Here is an 18,398-nt window from a genome sequence, read left to right as displayed (position 1 = left end):
GCGGCACTATCCCAAATTAAGCCCAAATTGATTAATAAAATGTTCATCAATGTATTTTTTCTCAACTTTTTTTTTCAATCTTTGCTCGTAATCTATCAGAACTCTTCCGGTATAGATTTTTTTTACGAGAATTTCTTTCGTATCAGAAATACACTCGGAGGTTCGCCATTGCCTGTCTAGGGGTGGCCGCTATTAGAAAACCTTTTCTATCATTTGGTGTTTCATGTCAACAGCGAGTTTCGAGCTGGAGCTCTACCGAATGGTAGTCACGCACAAACTCCCTCGGCTACGGTCGATTTCTTGTTTCATCAAAGGATTCTATTTATTTTACTTTTTCACACTATGGTATTCAAGGAAGCCTGCAGTGGTGACAGTACGAATATCGTAATCGGCAACAATTTAGTTTGAATATAACATAAAGTTAAAAATGGATAGTATGCATCGATATTGTTATCTATAGTCCAAACTATATTTAAACAGCAGAAATATTTCACAGGAATTTGGGAAAAAAATAACAAACGCTTTTATAATGTGCCTTTCACCACTTGCGCGGCTTTCGAGGTTAGGACTCGATATAGGGGTATTGTACCAATTATATCCATTTAGATACATACGTATGTAGTTACTGTAAATGTTTTATAATCCTAACTATGTGTATATATCTTATCTTTCTAGCATGCACCGCCTGGTCACGACTGTATTTTTTTCAAACTAATTTCCATTCGTATGTACATATGTAAGAGTTATCGTTTTTGAGTCATTGAAAAAGTCTTCCATATTTTTAACACATAAAATAAAAGGAACACTTTGTAAAAAATTAAGCAACCAGCTTGTAATAAGTGTAGTGGCCAAATAAATGTTCGAGAGAAATAAGAGTCAGAACGTTTCCAACGAAGAAAGATTTAACAGAAAGTATTTTTAAGGTGTTCACGTAAAATTAATAATTTTCATCAATTTAAAAATTCATCAGTTAAATTATACAGTCGTCAATATGATGTGTTTGATTATATACAGAATTTGTAGTTCAGTCATTGAACTTCACCCATATGCCGTTCGAGGGGTAGTTTACATGTTATTAATACTAAGTCTAGATATGCAGCCTAAGCTATTATGCAATGCCGAGAGAAAAAGGACAACAACGTCTTCATTGTCAAGTGCGACGGAAGTACCAATTAATGAACTACAGTCAGAAGCACCCAAATCTACCCGTACCCTGGCATTTACAACTTCAACGGCTTTCGCTAAAAAGCAACATTTAAAAAGTATTGATGGAAGCAATGAGCGCTCTGGAACAGTTACCAGCTTAAAAAAAAATATTAAAAGCACTTCGCATCCAATTGGGATTACAATGGTCACATCGACTGCCAAGCCGTCATCACAGGAAATGGTCTCTGTAAATTTACCTGGTGATATCATACTTGGAGGACTTTTTCCTGTACATGAAAAAGGTGAGGGTGCACCTTGTGGCCCGAGGATTTATAACCGTGGCGTGCATCGTCTTGAAGCAATGTTATATGCCATTGACCGCGTTAATAACGATACCAGTTTATTGCCTGATATTACGCTGGGGGTGCATATACTTGATACCTGTTCCCGAGACACATACGCCCTAAATCAATCTCTGCAGTTTGTGCGATCATCTTTAAACAATCTGGATACATCGGCATTCGAATGCTCGGACGATTCTATGCCCCATTTACGAAAGAACGCCTCTTCAGGTCCGGTATTTGGCGTGATTGGCGGGTCATATAGTTCCGTTTCTCTTCAGGTAGCCAACCTTCTCCGACTGTTTCATATTCCTCAAATTTCTCCCGCATCTACAGCTAAAACATTATCAGATAAGACACGTTTCGATTTGTTTGCGCGCACTGTCCCACCAGATACATTTCAGTCTGTAGCTCTCGTCGATATCATAAAATGTTTTAACTGGTCTTACGTGTCTACCATTCACTCAGAAGGCTCTTATGGAGAATATGGCATTGAAGCATTTCATAAAGAAGCTAGTGAACGCAATGTTTGCATTGCAGCTGCAGAAAAGGTACCCAGCGCTGCTGATGACAAGATATTTGATATTATTATTTCGAAATTACAAAAAAAACCTAGTGCTCGGGGGGTTGTATTATTCACAAGAGCCGAAGACGCCCGCCGTATCTTGTTGGCAGCTAAGAGAGCTAACTTAACTCATCCTTTCCATTGGATAGCAAGTGATGGATGGGGAAAACAGCAAAAACTTCTCGATGGACTAGAAGATATAGCAGAGGGCGCTATAACAGTAGAGTTACAATCCGAAATCATTGAAGATTTCGATAGATATATGATGCAACTAACACCCCAAACAAACACGCGAAATCCATGGTTTGAGGAGTACTGGGAATATACATTCAATTGTGTCCTTCCAAAAAATTTTATGAAATCAGAAGAACAACACCAAAAAATCAGCAATACAATTATTGAAAATAAGTACTTTGCTTCTAACGACAACGACGACTTTCCAATTTGGGAAAGCCAGGCATCAAACTCACGTGGGCATATTTGTGATGAAGGATTTCGACTGTCGGAGAAAGTTGGGTAAGTAAATTTTTTATGTGTTAAGATAACCGCTGGTTGTTACCAAGAACTCATGGGGTGGAAGACCAGTGGGAATACTAGGCTAAGCTTGCCGTAAGGTCACCGGATTTTATATGTAGTAAAATAAGAATGCACTCAGACTAAAATAAGTTGAATTGAAATCAAATTTTGAAATACATAGTTAGAGAATTGGGTAATGCCTAAAGGGAAGGTAGACTATCACCGCTGATACAAATATTCCTGCCCTTTTATCTACACTCTACTATGTAGTCTGTCACCTTAAGAATTACATATCCCTCGGCTTGGATACCTTGGGCATATTCGCAAAGAAAATGTTTAAGTTTGTCTTCTAGGGACTTTCCGCTTATACAGAAGCTATGTTATGGTAAGTGCAGTAATGCGTCAGGAATTTTTGAACTATATTGTGAAAACACTGCCAAAGCTTTAGTAGTATGTCCTATGTTCTTTATTATAAGGAAGGTCACATCATTTGCATTGGGCATTTGCAATTTAGATAATCGATTGGTAAACACCAGAAGAAGATGCGAAAAAACGCATAAATTCCTTGGAAAAATCGTGATAGCTCTGCAATGGATATATGGGACCTCTCTTTGCCTGAATCCAATAATCCCGTGAGCATGTATTGAACAAGCACATCGTCTATAAAATATCTTAGAGTTGAGCTGCTTATATTTACTAATAAAGGAACAATAATGCGGAGCATCCTCTGTGTCAACAAAAACATATAGGGCGAACCCATTAGTGACCTGCCAAAATTTGCAAAGCCTTCTCCTAGATTACCTCATTTGGTGCCCTACGGAGCTCAAAAAGTAAATCCGGGGCTTGAATCGTAATATTCGTGAGCATACCACCCGTTATGTTGCATACATTTTTCGAATTGTGACCACATGTTACGTGAACGCACCTTCGAATAATGGTATCGGTAACAGTGTCATTGAACGTATGTATGCATCTTACGAACTGTCGTCAGTTCACGGAATTGAAATAGAGTGGTTGAAAAAGTTGTCAAATTTAAGAGAATATAAATACATCCAGAAAAAACGTAAGTTAATTAAAATTATTGTACACTAATTCAAATTTTAAATCAATTTTGCAGGTCTAATTACGATAAATTAAACCAAAAGCAGAAGCAACTGCGAACTGCTTATGAGATGACCTTGCGAAGCGTCTGAATGCTGCAGGGCCACCAGTTGCAGATGCGAAAATGAAGATGAAAGAAGTTTTGTAACGATTGTATTAAATAAAAAACTATTACTGTTTAATGAATCTTTATTAGGCTTACGCTGATCAAAAATATCAGCCGAGAAAAACCTTACGTTTCCTATGAAGAAACCCGCTGACGCTCAGTGAGAACCCTTGATTGAAGCAGCAAGACTTCAGGCGATTGTTGTGGGTAATATCATGGTTCCAACATTTTGACACCTGGAAATTCTGGATACAGCGATGGGCCCAGCTGTAGCGCGAACAGAGCTGATAAGGTTGAGGGTGCATCCAATGGATTACTACGATCCCTACGCTGCCTCCTTATTTTTTGTCTTCTCTTTCGCTATAACATGAACTTAAATAGAAAAAAAATCGAGTCCATGTTTAAGTTTTGTTTGAATCAAATATTTTTTAAATTATTTTCAAATGTAATCCAGTGGAATTAAAAAAAATTGTGAAAAGAAAATATATTACGATTAGTTTGCATTTGTATGTCTTGATCTCATTCAGAAAATACGACTGACTTATCACGTACTTTTATTAAGCTGATATTTTAATTAGAACATTTTCATGTGGAAGCGACATGGGGTAGGAAAAGATGTGGATGTGAATGTTAATAGTGATACATAGGCGAATGTTTGTGCGTAAGGCTGTACATCAACAAGAAAATGCGATGAAATTGATGAGGTTGGTAGCAATGTCCGATACGACGCATATGTCTTAGAGAAAACTCTCATCACTACAAATATACCGGCGTAATAGTATGCACGACTGGTAGCCTCACAGCTATACCTACGTCCTAAACACCTCTCCTCGATCTGCCACTATCCTCGCGGATCTGCCATAAAGGTGCCTCACGGGGCCGGTTAGTTATTGTTGACGCCTACGAAACTCGGCACGCCTTAAAACATTGCAAATATGTTTTACATGCGCGCAGATCCCCTTCCCGTTATTAGCTGATTTAAGCATAAAATCTACAATATTTTCTCCGTTTAATTCTCTGAAGAATTTTTCCCATAGTGTCTAGTAAAGGGTTTTGATGCCAGGGTTTTTGTTGCCCTTTGGTAAAAACACACAAGGGTTTGCATTTTCCACCTTTGACTTTCAGGGCTCTATTTTGTATATCATCGGAAGCATCGCAAGCAACTCGTAGTCCTTCTACTACGAGTTTCGTTTTATTCTCGGCAGAACCAACTGGGACTTGGAATTGCTCGATCATGTATTTAAGGACTTCACTGTTCATATCACTGTCTTTTCGCTTTGGATATGTTAGTTTGGTTGCGACTTTGAGCCTCTTTTCAGTAATCTCCATTATGATAGCCTGATGAGCTCTGTGTGTGAAGCTCTCACTCACTCTTCAGTTGTCTTTGCCGCTATTATTTGTACGCCGACTATTATCTGTTGCCCAGACGTTCCCCGCTTTACCAATAACTTTTAGTACAATGTTTTGAAGGAGATGCTCGTAATGCCCTACTCTCAGGCGGTTGATTCGGTTTTGGTGTACATCTGCATTTGGGGGCTTGAATAGCCTTTTGGTGTTGAAAGTGATTTCGCCTTAGATAATAAGCGCAGGTAAAGTTACTTTGGCACTTGCGTTCTTGGTGTGAAAAGGGTAAGCAGTTTCCATAATAATTATTGTCTCTTATGAACCTGTTGCATTATTTAACTTGACACAGCTCATCATCGGTGATTCGATTTGAACAATTTTAACAGAAAGAGACTGAATTGCCTAAATTTAGGAGCAGTTGAACCATGAGTAGAACCAAGAGTTGAAGATAAGAGTAGAAAGATTTACAAAGATTTAAAATAATCTAGAAGGTATTTGCTAAATTACTTACAAATTACATGATCAGGGTTTTATGCAAGAAGCTGAATAGGAGTAAGTTCTTCACTACCACTAAGGAACAACTGCACACGCAAGTTAGACACTTAGAAGGGTCCTATCAGACTGCCTTCAAAGTGGCCTGTCCAGTATCCTTTAGCAAGAAAGACTTTCCTCCCTGGTGGAGCAAGACGCTGACCGACTTGAAAGAGAAGGTTAGGAGAGTCTTCAACAAATGTTACCAAATAAGGAACTTTCAAGATTACCGGGAAATTTTGAAAGTTTATAAGAAAGCCATTAGAGATGCGAAGCGCAACTCTTGAAAAGAGTACTGCGAATCCATCGAATCCGTAAGAGACTCGGCCAGACTCAGCAGGATCCTATCCAAGGACCACTCCTGTAAAACTCTTGTCAAAAGAGAGCGGGAAGTGGGCTGAATCTGCAGGCGAACCCCTAAAAATTCTTATTGATGCCCATTTCACGGAAAACTCTATTGTTCCGGTCTGTAACGAAGACGCGAACCGGCAGGAGGGGTTACCTATGATGTCCCTGACACCGGTCTTGTCCGTCAACAGAATAAACTGGGCAATCGAGAGTTTCCCCTTTCAAATCTCCAGGCATCGATGGTATCATGCAAGTAATGCTTCAGAAGACTAAGACCGTGGTGGTTCCCGTTCTTCAAAAGATCTTCTCGGCGTGTATCTCGCTGAACCACGTTCCTGCTAGCTGGAAGAAAACCAAAGTGGTCTTCATTCCTAAGGCAGGAAGGAGGGGCCACGTCCTGGCGAAGGACTTCAGACCTATAAGTCTTACCTCCTTTATTCTCAAAGTGTTTGAAAGAGTGATCGACTGTCACATCCGAGAGCACTGTTAAACCAGACTTTCTCCAGCCCAACACGCTTACCTGAAAGGGAAATCTACCGAGTCAGCCTTACATGAGGTAGTAGGGACTGTAGAGAAATCTCTGGAGGAGGAAACAATTCACTTTGGCGGCCTTTATAGACATAGAGGGCGCCTTTAATAACATTACGGCGGAGTCAATTGTCACGGCTCTAAACAGGCTAGGGGTGGAAAGACCTATCTACCGCTGGATCTCGTCCCTGCTTGGGGGTAGGGAAATAAATGCGGTGGCAGGAGGGGCTAGAATCACCAGATTCGTACATAGGGCCACACCGCAGGGCGGTGTCCTCTCGCCTCTCCTTTGGCTAGTAGCTGTAGATGAAGCCTTAACTCGCTTAAACATTCACCAGAAAATACAAGCCTCCACCTTTTAAGCTTCCTAGACTTAACAACCAGTGTCCTACACTTTCATCGGAAGTCAAGTATCTTGGTGCAATACTTGACCCCAAGCTCCACTGGAAGCTGCACATAGAAAATCGAGTTAAGAAGGCTAATATAGCCTTCTACGCCTGTAAATCTATGTTCGGCAAAAAATGGGGCCTCAAGCCACGTGTCGTACTTTGGATGTACAACTTAGTGGTTCTGCCAATTTTGACATACGGCTGCCCAGTTTGGTGGTTAGCTCTTCAGAAGAGCAACAACTTCACTAAATTTGAGAGAGTGCAGAGAACTGCATGTGTGGGCATCACTGGTGATTGTAGAACATGTCCCACCGCTGCGCTTAACGTTATTCTCCACTTAATTCCTGTGGATCTGCAGGTTAAATCCATTGCTGCTCAGAGTGCTATTAGACTGAAGGAGTTTGGCCTTTGGAGGCAACTCCCTGTAGGGCATAGCAGCATCTTGAAACAGATCTCCCCTTCCTTCTCTGATATTCGCACCGACCTCTCCATTCGCAAACTGTGCTTTGAGGGTTGTGCTAGGGCTATCTTTCCGAGCAGGCAAGATTGGAAAGAGGGGAGAGTTGTTGCGGATATATATGCCTCTGTTTTCACTGATGGATCCAAAATGGAGTCTGGAGTGGAGCGGGGGTCTACTCCAAATCAGCCAGCATTTCGGTCTGTTATAAACTGCCGGAGACAAGCAGCGTCTTTCAAGCAGAGGTCCTCGCGATCCTGCAGGCATGCAAAATGCTTCGGGATCGCTGTTGGGAGGGAGACATTAATATTTTTTTCCGATAGCCAAGCTGCAATCAAGGCACTGTCGTCGCCGTATTGCAGCGCTCTTCTCGTGAACTCCTGTAAGGAGGAACTTACACGCCTCGAACGTGCAGGAAACATTTCCCTCATCTGGGTTCCTGGGCACAGGAACATAGAGGGAAATGAAATTGCCGATGAGCTTGCCAGGAAGGGGGTGGCAGAACCGAATCCAGCTGCCCTCTTCTCAGTTATCGGTATCCCCTTGTCCGTCGTTAAAGGGAAACTACACAACTTCTTTCTAAGAAAAGCGCAAGACAGATGGAGGTCTGTCTCATCGTTTGCCATTTCAAAAGCACTATGGCCTCAATACGATATAAACAGAACGCTTAAGGTGATGGGAACCCCCCGCCATTCAATTTCCAAACTCATTGCGGTGATCACTGGCCACTGGATGATCGGCACTCACGCGGAGAAGCTTGGAATTCCGTGGAACGCTTTCTCTGCAGATGTCCGGCTTTGGCGGCTAGGCGCTTGAGATTCCTCAGCGTCCCCTTTGGGGATGACTTGATGAAATTCTCCAGCCTAGATCCCTTTCTTTCCTCCGCCACATCAACAGCACTGGATGGCTGTAGACGGTCTTATCTCCTCCCTTAATCCTTTCACAGGTAGTGGTCCACTTTATGGTATCAAAACGGCACGTAAGTGCTACTTGTAGCGTACCTGGGGTACTCTTGCCATCTTACCTACCTACCTACCTACATGATCAACCTAATTATGTTAAGGGTACTATCTTCCTTCCCTGCCTCAATAATGGTCCTGATCACGAAATCGTTAATGAACTTAAATCTAATCATGTGGTGTCGGTTTACAAATTTACAAAAGTCGTGGAAGGTATAGCCAAGCCAACAGGAGTTGTCCTACTGACTTTCGACCTTTACAACTTGCGTCAATTGCGCCGAAGAACATCCTTCCTGCTCCCCACCATGAAAAAAGATTCAGCTGCAAAGGAGGATATTACGTATTAAAATAAACAATAAATAAATAAACAACATAACTGGCCACAATAAGATACTCAACGGTCACATCAAGGACGAATGCAATCAATGAAAATTATTGTTATGTTTTTCATTGATACTTATGAAAAAGGTGACAATCAATGAAAATATAAAACAAAAATCAGAAACTTACGATGAAATTTACGCCCCTACTCACCATACACTGAATTCTCATTCAAATCTCAACCCCCACGAAAAAAACAACTCTCCAACAAATACGACACCATTAGTTCTCTATCTAATCTTGCACGATTACACTCTCCGGGAACGGCTTGGCCCAAAAATTCAAAAAGGAATAAATCAAACATATCCGATGATTGTAGCGCTCTTGAACGGCTATTTATCGCTCTTTTTTCTTTCCCCTATCTAACCTTTTTTATGTCTCTTAAAATGGTTCAATGGAATATGAAAGGCTATTACAATATTTTTAATAAGCTATGATTGCTCTTGAATGTCAGATGTTTTATGCATACAAAAAATGTATATTCCATTTAAAAACTCGCATATAGTTACCCAAAAAAACTATATTGGTTACTAATACCACGAATATTCAGTTACATATAAATTGGCAGTTTCTGTGGAATAGCTCTCAAATAACGGGACATTTACATTAAAACCGCTGGATACAACTTGTAAAATAACATAAAATCGGTCGAATAATTTTTTCTTAAAGCCAAGAATTCTGCACGATACTTCGAAGTTTTCAAAGAAACGTCTCGCGGTATTCCCATAATTGGAATTCCCCATACCAGGTTTCGGACGGTCAACTAACAGATTCAATTCAACTTTGAACTCTTCTTGAATTTCAGATTTACGCTTTTCTAGAGCTTCCTTTACGTCCGCACCACGAGAATACCATTTCTGAATTAATTTTTTGTAGCCTATGTGCAAAAGGAACTAAAAAAATCGTATCCAGCAATGCAATAATGACAACCCATATTGTAATTTAGAGTCGTCAACATATGCCGAACTCACACTGCACCGCCGCGCAAGCCGTGCTCGGGAAACGGCTCGCGCGTGGTCACACGAAAATCGTTCATAAAGACAAATCCGCAAGAATCCGCAGTTGATTGAATCGCTATTTTATTGTAGACACTTTTCCGATCCCCAAACTCTAAGTGTCTTAGCTCAACTCGGTTCAACTCATGAACTAATTTTTCACTCAATATTCAAAATTTTATTAAACAAAAGAGAAATAAAACCCTTTCGTTGGACGTCTCTGACAGGCACCAATATCAAAATTATCATTCCAAGTTAGTATATAAATACTCCACTTAGCATCGCGATGAAAATCCATCAGGCCCGGATATCCTCGGAATAGTTGTACTCTTTTTATAAACCAAATCCTTCAGATGCACGCGCGAGGCAATACTGCAACGTCACGCCCATTCATCGGAACGCTCAAGGTCGAGCGGCTGCCTGCTCAAAACAAATGCACGGGAACATATAACCTCTAAAACATATCGACAGTAACGCACTCTAAACACAATGAAGTAAATTGTATCCCGATCGGTGACAAAAATATTTCGAGGTTTTGGTGCGTTTTTTGGAATTTTCGACCACAGTGCTATGGCCAAACACAGCTATTTTTGACGTGATTAGCGTCAGGGCTCTATTCACGTTGGCATGGAATTCACTTAAATTGTGTGAGTCTCTTCATCTCGTCCTGCAACACATAAAATTGACCATGTGAGAAACATGGGTTTTCTAGATTAATACCACTAACACGTAATGATTGCCCCTGGAAACTGTAGTCGTTTAAATTTAAATGGTACATCAGTGGTACAGTATAGTTGCTTCTATCACGTTGTTCAATAATTTTTTTATCGCTAACTGTGTGCCGTTGCAAAGACGCGGTTGGTTGATATTTCTCAACATTATAACATTTACCATCCACCATACACGGTGAATTTTGATTAAGAGTTCCACAGGGACCATGCATCATGTTTTTGATAACTACCTCATGCAATCCAGGATCTACTTCTACATTAGAGATTCCAGCTCATATTACTGCATCAACTTCATTTGGCCTTATCTTTTCAACTAACCAAATCAAAATGTGTGTGTGTTTCTGCCACTCCACAGAATACATCCAGCAGCGTGTCTCTCCAAACACATAATGTTTCAAAATGAAATCCATTAAAGATTTCAACGTTTGTCTGAAGACTCTGGCTCTAATATCATGACGATTAATGGGTGATTGCTCAGGGATTGCTCAGTGCTGATCAAATCTGCAGTACTATAATGACGAAGAACAAATGACATGGAATCTTGAGCATATTCATGAAGACGTCGAGGGCTTCCGATGTATGCTGCTGGAAGAATAGTCATCCGACCAACATTATATGCATTTTTGTCAGTATTAATCCGATCTCGAAGGTGAATATACTCTTCAGATCTGAGTTTGGCCTGATTCAACCTGATGAATGTTAATCTCTCCGTTTCAATTTTAACATACCTACATGTCTACAACATACTTGTGATATGATCACCGACATTTGAGTATGTGATTGTTTTCATTTTCCCGAATCATTAGGCGGTAAGAATAATAGTTCATCGAACTGACTTTTTTGTTGGTTTCAGAACCTGAAAATAGATTTTTGGTTTCATAACATTGAAAATTAAAAAAAAATAATCTACTGACTGATAATATATCTCCATAGCTAAACTATATTAATATTTCAATTAACTGTAATGGGATTTATCATCTTGTTTGAGAAATCATAGCCATCATCACCTTGCCAAAATACTCGTATAATGGGATATTGCAGTGCGTCATATGAGCGGTGTATTTCCTTTATACGTTGTGATTGATCATTCCGACGATGTAAAACAATATCACGGGATTCCAAGTTTTCTCCAACTACAACGATGGCAACTTCATCAAAAGTTGGTGCATTAAAACGTCTTGCATGTTGGCCAACAGGTGTTTTATCAGCTCTGATTACAATTTTGTGAATATCAGATGGCATGAGATCCAGTGGAGTTTTAAACAACATAATCAATTGATTGTGCTCATGAAATAAAGTTTGTAATTGTTCTACAATAGACCTCTTTAGTGAATTATTATGAGAACAACGAATATCAATTTCTTGTGGTGAATTGCCCATGAAGTAAATTTGCAGGAATTTGTAATTGCTATCTGATACTGGTAACAGTGAACCTGCTCTATGATATATTTGGCTTTTTATCTGTAAATTAAAAAAAATTATTTGACCAAATATAAATAATATTTATCCCAATTGCGCAACACAATCCATTGGTTTCATTTTTTTATTTCAACGCCTTGCAATGAGAGCAAACCAAGATCATAGATCCAATAGTAACACATTGGTAGTTACTGTAGTCAATTGACAAATTGTAATTAAAATCAGCTCGATTCAAACTTGCGCGATTATTACGTGAATCTCTCGCTTTCCGCGTTCGTGATATATGAATTCTTTCACGTTCATTTCGGTGGTCACGTTCTTGTGTAGTATGATTATATCGGTAAGTAGTTTGGTTTGTAGCATTTCGGGTTCTTCTACCTAAATTACTTTGTCTTATAGGAGGCATGTCGTATATATTTACGTAAATTATGTACATGCAATAATTATTAATCACAGGTATTAAAACACTTTCCACAAAACACGATATAAAACAATCAAAATTAATAATTAAAGATAATAAACGCTTTTTAACGCGGTTTGTTTGATAGATGCAACGACGTGAAAACTGATGGTAATTTACGTCGCGTTTTGAAACTAAAACAAAAGAAAGAATATTGCGAGGCTAATCAAATCTATAGCTCTTACGTTTTTTGACTTTTCAATTTGGTCGGGTCCACGATATTATCACTTTTGTGTGAACGCATTAGATCCTCCAACGCGAACACGAACGCACACCCATATACGAGTACATTTGATTGAATTTGAACACACCTACATTGTTTAGACAACAATGAGGGCTTGTAATTTAATATGAACTTTATTGAATAGCAATAAAGTTCAAATTGACTCTACATTTAGTTAGAAAATATTTGTATGGGAAAAAGAAAAGGGCTGTTTGAGGGTTTTCTCGGAAATTATTCGAATTTTGTTCGCCGTAAAAACCATCCTTGGACTTGAAGGAACATTTAAAAAACAAGAGTTGTTTAAATTGGTCCATACGTTGTTGAGTTATGCGATTACCAAGACATTTTGCGATTAATTTTTATATTATGGATAGAGCTTCTACGTATCTGTTGGAACTCCTTATTAATTCCATCCATAAGTCTAGAGACATCTTCCCTCCATCCGCGGTATTTGGAAATGTTGCCGTCAAATACCGGTAGTGCTTTAAAAACGTCCATGTTGATATCGGTTGGATTGGTATAAGTTATGTTGACTGATTCCAATCGTTCTGCTGCTTATGGAATCATTGCTGGGTTAACTTGGATCCGATCTATCCGGGCTCTTAATGTTGCATTTTCTGCTTGGATACTCTTAAGCATTACTTGCAAATTGGTCATCTGCTGAATCATGGTGTTCACGTCGATTTGTTCCATAACGTCAATGGTGTCCAAATTTCTTCGTGTATTAAGTTTATTACGTTCCTCCAAAGATTTTCTCATCTGTTCCTTCCTATGAGAATTAGATCACTGTTTTTATTTTTTAATGGAAGAAATACGAATAGTTTTTCTATCACTAAATATTTTATTTCTTTGTTCAGTTCTTTTCCTTACAGTTTTTATTTTTTTACATAAGATTTTGTCCTTTAATATGAAGGATTATGTATGTATGTCCTTCCTGCGACAAGGATGACTATTTTTTGGTCCACTCACTGGAGCATCAATGTATATGATACTCCTGACAGGATCGCCAGTTAAAGACTTGGAAGATAGTTAAAGACTTGCTTGAATTGGAAAAATATAAAAATTTATTTTTATGAATTTAATGACTGCCAACATATTTATACTGATACTTCATCTTACTGTTTTAGGTTAGTTTCTTTGTTTGCTGTTTAGGAAAATCATGTTTATTTCTTGTTATTCTTAAAATACATATGTCATCTTTTGTTATTCTTAAAATACATATGTTTGTCTTTTGTTTTTCTTAAACCACTTTATAAAAGGCGGGCCCCGAATCATAACAATCAGTTGAAGCTCGTTTCACCACACACTAGGTATCAGTTGAAGATTTTCCAAGGCAAATTTATTACAGCTAATCACATCCGCATATAAGTAAACAAAATGCGTTTATTTTGTTTTTGCTTTTTAATGCCATCTCGCCAATATCAGCCTGCTCTTATCCACATTTGCTGTTTCGCTTCCTTAAAAAAGAGTCCTTTACCCCTGTTAACGCATTATGATTATATTAAATAATAATTATTATTGTTTGTTTATTTGTCTTTGAATGGATACATTCTTACAGTTCAGTATGTTCAGCTAATTTACAATAGTTTAGTAATTCCCAAGAAAAAAATAAACGATTTAAGATGGTTGACTAAGATGCCATACGGCCATGTAAAATCAGCACTAGAAGAATTGAAAAACATATTTAACTCTGCATTCGTCCTAGAAATCAAAGCGTTCACACCGTAATTTCTTCTCGAAAAGCCAATTTTAAAGGTTTCGTATTGTCGTGGTTTCTTATTAGGAATATTAAATTGAATTTTACTTAAAAGAGAAGGACAATCAATAATTCCAGAAATGATACGAATAATAAATGATCACGAAATAATAGTCTGCTATTAAGTGGTTTTAAGACAATCAATAAACATCGAGAGCGGTACGATGGTAAGGTTCAGAAAAGTTTAAGGATCGGAGCGCAAAACGAAGAAAAACTTTCTGAATTTTCTCAATCCGATCACATATATAATATATATAATTTGTACGCGCCCTTTTTTGGGTGTTTGGCCGAGCTCGTCCTCCTATTTGTGGTGTGCGTCTTGATGTTGTTCCACAAATGGAGGGACCTACAGTTTCAAGCCGACTCCGAACGGCAAATATTTTCTATGAGGAGCTTTTTCATGGCAGAAATACACTCGGAGGTTTGCCATTGCCTGCAGAGGGACAACCGCTATTCGAAAAAACCTTTTCTTTATTTTCGTGTTTCACCGAGATTCGAACCAGCGTTCTCTCTCTGAATTCCGAATGGTACTCACGCACAAGCCCTTTCGGCTACGGCGGCAGCCGTTTAGAGAGATTTATTTGGTACGGTCTCCTAATAACAGGGGCATACTGTAATCTTGATCTAATAAAAGCGCAATACAATTTTTGGAGAGGGGTGGGTTGTAAATGGAGAATAACTTCGGCGTACGAATGCTAACATCGAATATGGCCGTGGCTAGTGAAATTCAGCTTAGAGTCGAAAATAACGCCTAAATTTCTAATTTCTTCAATGGCTTGCAAAGGTTATCCAGCAATACTATACGAAGTATTCAAAGTATTGGTTGATGTAGCATATTTTACGTGAAAGCATTTGCTTATATTTAGTGGCATACGATTTAATTAGCATCTGTTCCACACATTGTGTAAGTCGGATTGCAACTCTTCAGAGTCACCATCACTGTTAATCACCGCAAATAAGATTACCAGCATACAACAAGTGTTCAGCAAATGAAAAGCATGAACCCATATCGTTAACAAAGGGGAAAAAAGGGAGGGGTTCTAGAATACTTCTCTGCGGGACACCTGAGAATGCAATAAATGCACGAAATGTCGTATATCAACAGCTACAACGCAGCGCCTATTGGACAAATATGATTTGATCCACGACAAAAACGTGGAGTGTATACCCATTGACCTAAGCTTCGGCAAGAGTATTCGGTACGATACTTTGTCAAAGCTTTAGAGAAGTCTGAATAAATTGTATCAACTCGAGATCTGTTTTGGAAGGCTGAAATGCAGTAAATATTGAAAAGAGATAAATAAGTTATAATAGAGCGGCTTGCAATGAGACCGTGCTGGTTGTAGATATCAGGCCTTTGACGGCAAAAAATAACTTATCATTCACAGTTATCTCAAAATTTTTTGAGACAGACGATAGCTTCGATATCGGCCTGTAATTGCTAAAATCGTGTTTTTTTTTCACTCTGAAATATAGGCATAACGGATGTTAATTTCCAGTCATCAACAAAGATACCAGAGGATCACGATTTATTAAATATAGTTGTATAATATGGCAGCAATACCAAATTATAGACAAAGTATAGTTGATGTTATTGGAAAAAACACTAGATCCAGGATTCTATTAAGGCTATTATAAAAACCATTAAATTTTAATTAATCTATGCTTAACAAACTATCAATGACATGAATTTCGGCTGAAGAATTTGCGTTAGAAGCCGTTAAAGCAGCCGAGCTTCTAAGTGGGGACCAATAAAAATCTCGGGGGACCCAAAGATTACTGTCACCAGCGATGATTGATGCTAATGACATAACAATGTAAGCATGTGCAAAGTATTAACAATCCAGACTATTCGGCGGATTTTAGGATGTACACACATAAACTGTTCTAGATGAGACATAAACACGTACACAAAGCTGATCGCTGAGTGTGTCAGAATTGGTAAGTGTTACCAATGATGCCTGAAATTTTCTCAGAACAGCAATGAGAACACCACCTCCTCTGCAGCATCCAGATTTGACAGGGTCAATTTTTACGTTCGTAGGCCATATATCCGAATTTAAAAGCTTGCCATAAAAATGCTCAGATACGCCTAGCTTAAAGTTGATCTTCTTGAAATCCTTAAAGGGGGTATCCTTTTTGACTAGCATATAGTATGAAAGAAATTTGTGGTAAATTTCTGCATGTTTCGCAACATAGCCGACAATATCGGGTACTGGCACAGTTTTAGAGAATGACGATATGTGCAGCCACTTCATGTTAGGAACTACACTTAATTCATTATTTTGGTTTGAACCGATAACTAATGGTTGCTTAGCCCTTTTTTATTAGCTCTAGTTACGGTTTTCCATTCACGTGTACGATTAGAAAGATCATTCGAGACATCAGCCATGGGTAATTGAGCTGGCGATGTAGGTCCACGAGCAGTCGGCATTGCCGTCGAATATTTGCAAGTAGATGTTGATGGGTAACCGGGTGTAGTACCAGCAGCAGTAGCAATTGGCGTCTGCTTCGCACACTGACCGCCGTATCGTAGTCCCTTACCGCAGCCCCTAGGATACACAAAATTGAGTAAAACTCATCCCGTAGAAAACAACTGCATTCTTTTAGTTACATATTTACACAATACATCGGTTTGTGAGTGTTTGTGTTTGGTTGTATCGACATAATTTTGCCATTGATTTTTTTGCATACACATCCGCGTTATCAGTTACAATTTTTAATTGTATAATAAACCAAAGCCAAAAACCAACAAATGCAAATAGTTCATTTATCTATAATTAACATTATTCAACATTGTTTTTAAGTTATTTTAACAAAAGTTTATTTTTTAAATCATTTCGAAATGTACTGTTTGGCAACACTGTGTGGTGAGAGAGCAATCAGCTGACACGGTAATGCGGGAATTTTCAAAAAGCCTGCAATAAAATCTACGATACTACGATTTGGAAGGAAGTAATTTCTCATTTACATGTCGCTCTCATGAGTTTGATCGTAACAGCTGACAGGGGACTGCGTTTACGTCGCTGATTGTTTGCAGCATAAGTCTCACCATCCAGAACACTAACCATCGCACGAGCATTCTCTGATTGCAAAGCAGCGAATTCTCTGATACTTGTTTTTAAACTGATATCAGAATTGTTTACATTTTGTATTACAGCTGACACTGATTTCGGCACTTGTTGTTGTGACACTTGTTTGCTAGATTTATTGGTACGTTATCAGCATTAGCAATTTCATCATCCTGGTTGATAGGAGCTGAGGGTGCATGGTGTTTTAAACAAAACCTCTAAATCAACGGGTGGCAGATTGACGCAATTTAAGCGGACACGGTGGTTTGGGAATTTCAAAAAATCGATGTTTTCTTTTTTCGATATTTCGAAAGTATAGTATCTTAAGAATATACTGTGAAATTTTTATGCGGAAATTATCAATATTACAGCTTCTACAGCCCATTAACTAGGTAGAGAGCGGTTCGCGCGCTCTTGTACCTCAAACTTTAAACTCATTTATCTCGAAATGACTTTTTTCGGCCTGGTGTCAAAATAAAGAAAAAAAACTATTGAGCCGAATCGATTGAAATTTAATATGTTGTTCACAATTTCAATGGCTATCGCCCGTAGAAGAGTCTTTATATTATTATTTCATATTTTCATATTATTATTTGAATTATTTCGTACATTTTTGATTAAAAAACTGAAAAAACACGAGTTTTGGAGTGTCAAACTCAAAACCGCGGCATTTTGTCAATGTTTTTTTCTAGTAGCGGGAAATAGCTGCAGTCCTACTGATTACTTTTTTTTTTGGTTTTTGTGTTTCAAATAAATAAAAGAGCCAAAATGGACAACACCGCCCAGGTCCAATTTTTCGGGAGGGTCAACTTCAGCGCCATTTACAAAATTATTACAATTAAAAAAAAAAACTCCATTTACTATGTAAAAGAAGTTAAATAAAAAGCCTAAAAAATTTAAGTATCGTTTCTCATTTATTTTATTCTAAAAAAAATCCTGGAAATACTTAAATTTTCGAGCTCTAGCCCACCGGGACCCCTTAAGTGAGACAGCTCATTGCACTTATCGCACTACTCTTTATCTTGTGTACG

General features: G+C 38.5%; 1 protein-coding gene across 1 annotated transcript; it reads left to right on the top strand.

Moving 5' to 3' along the window:
• The first annotated feature begins 695 nt into the window (after positions 1-695).
• On the top strand, positions 696-3,761 carry LOC129250356 (metabotropic glutamate receptor-like). Its single transcript, XM_054889985.1, has 2 exons — positions 696-2,568; positions 3,686-3,761. Exons 1-2 carry the CDS (start codon positions 992-994, stop codon positions 3,759-3,761), a joined length of 1,653 nt encoding a protein of 550 aa, XP_054745960.1. The 5' UTR covers positions 696-991.
• Positions 3,762-18,398: the final 14,637 nt, after the last annotated feature.

Source organism: Anastrepha obliqua, chromosome 6, assembly GCF_027943255.1.
Source record: "Anastrepha obliqua isolate idAnaObli1 chromosome 6, idAnaObli1_1.0, whole genome shotgun sequence".
Lineage (NCBI taxonomy): Eukaryota > Metazoa > Arthropoda > Insecta > Diptera > Tephritidae > Anastrepha > Anastrepha obliqua.
This window is presented reverse-complemented; position numbering and strand designations above follow the sequence as displayed.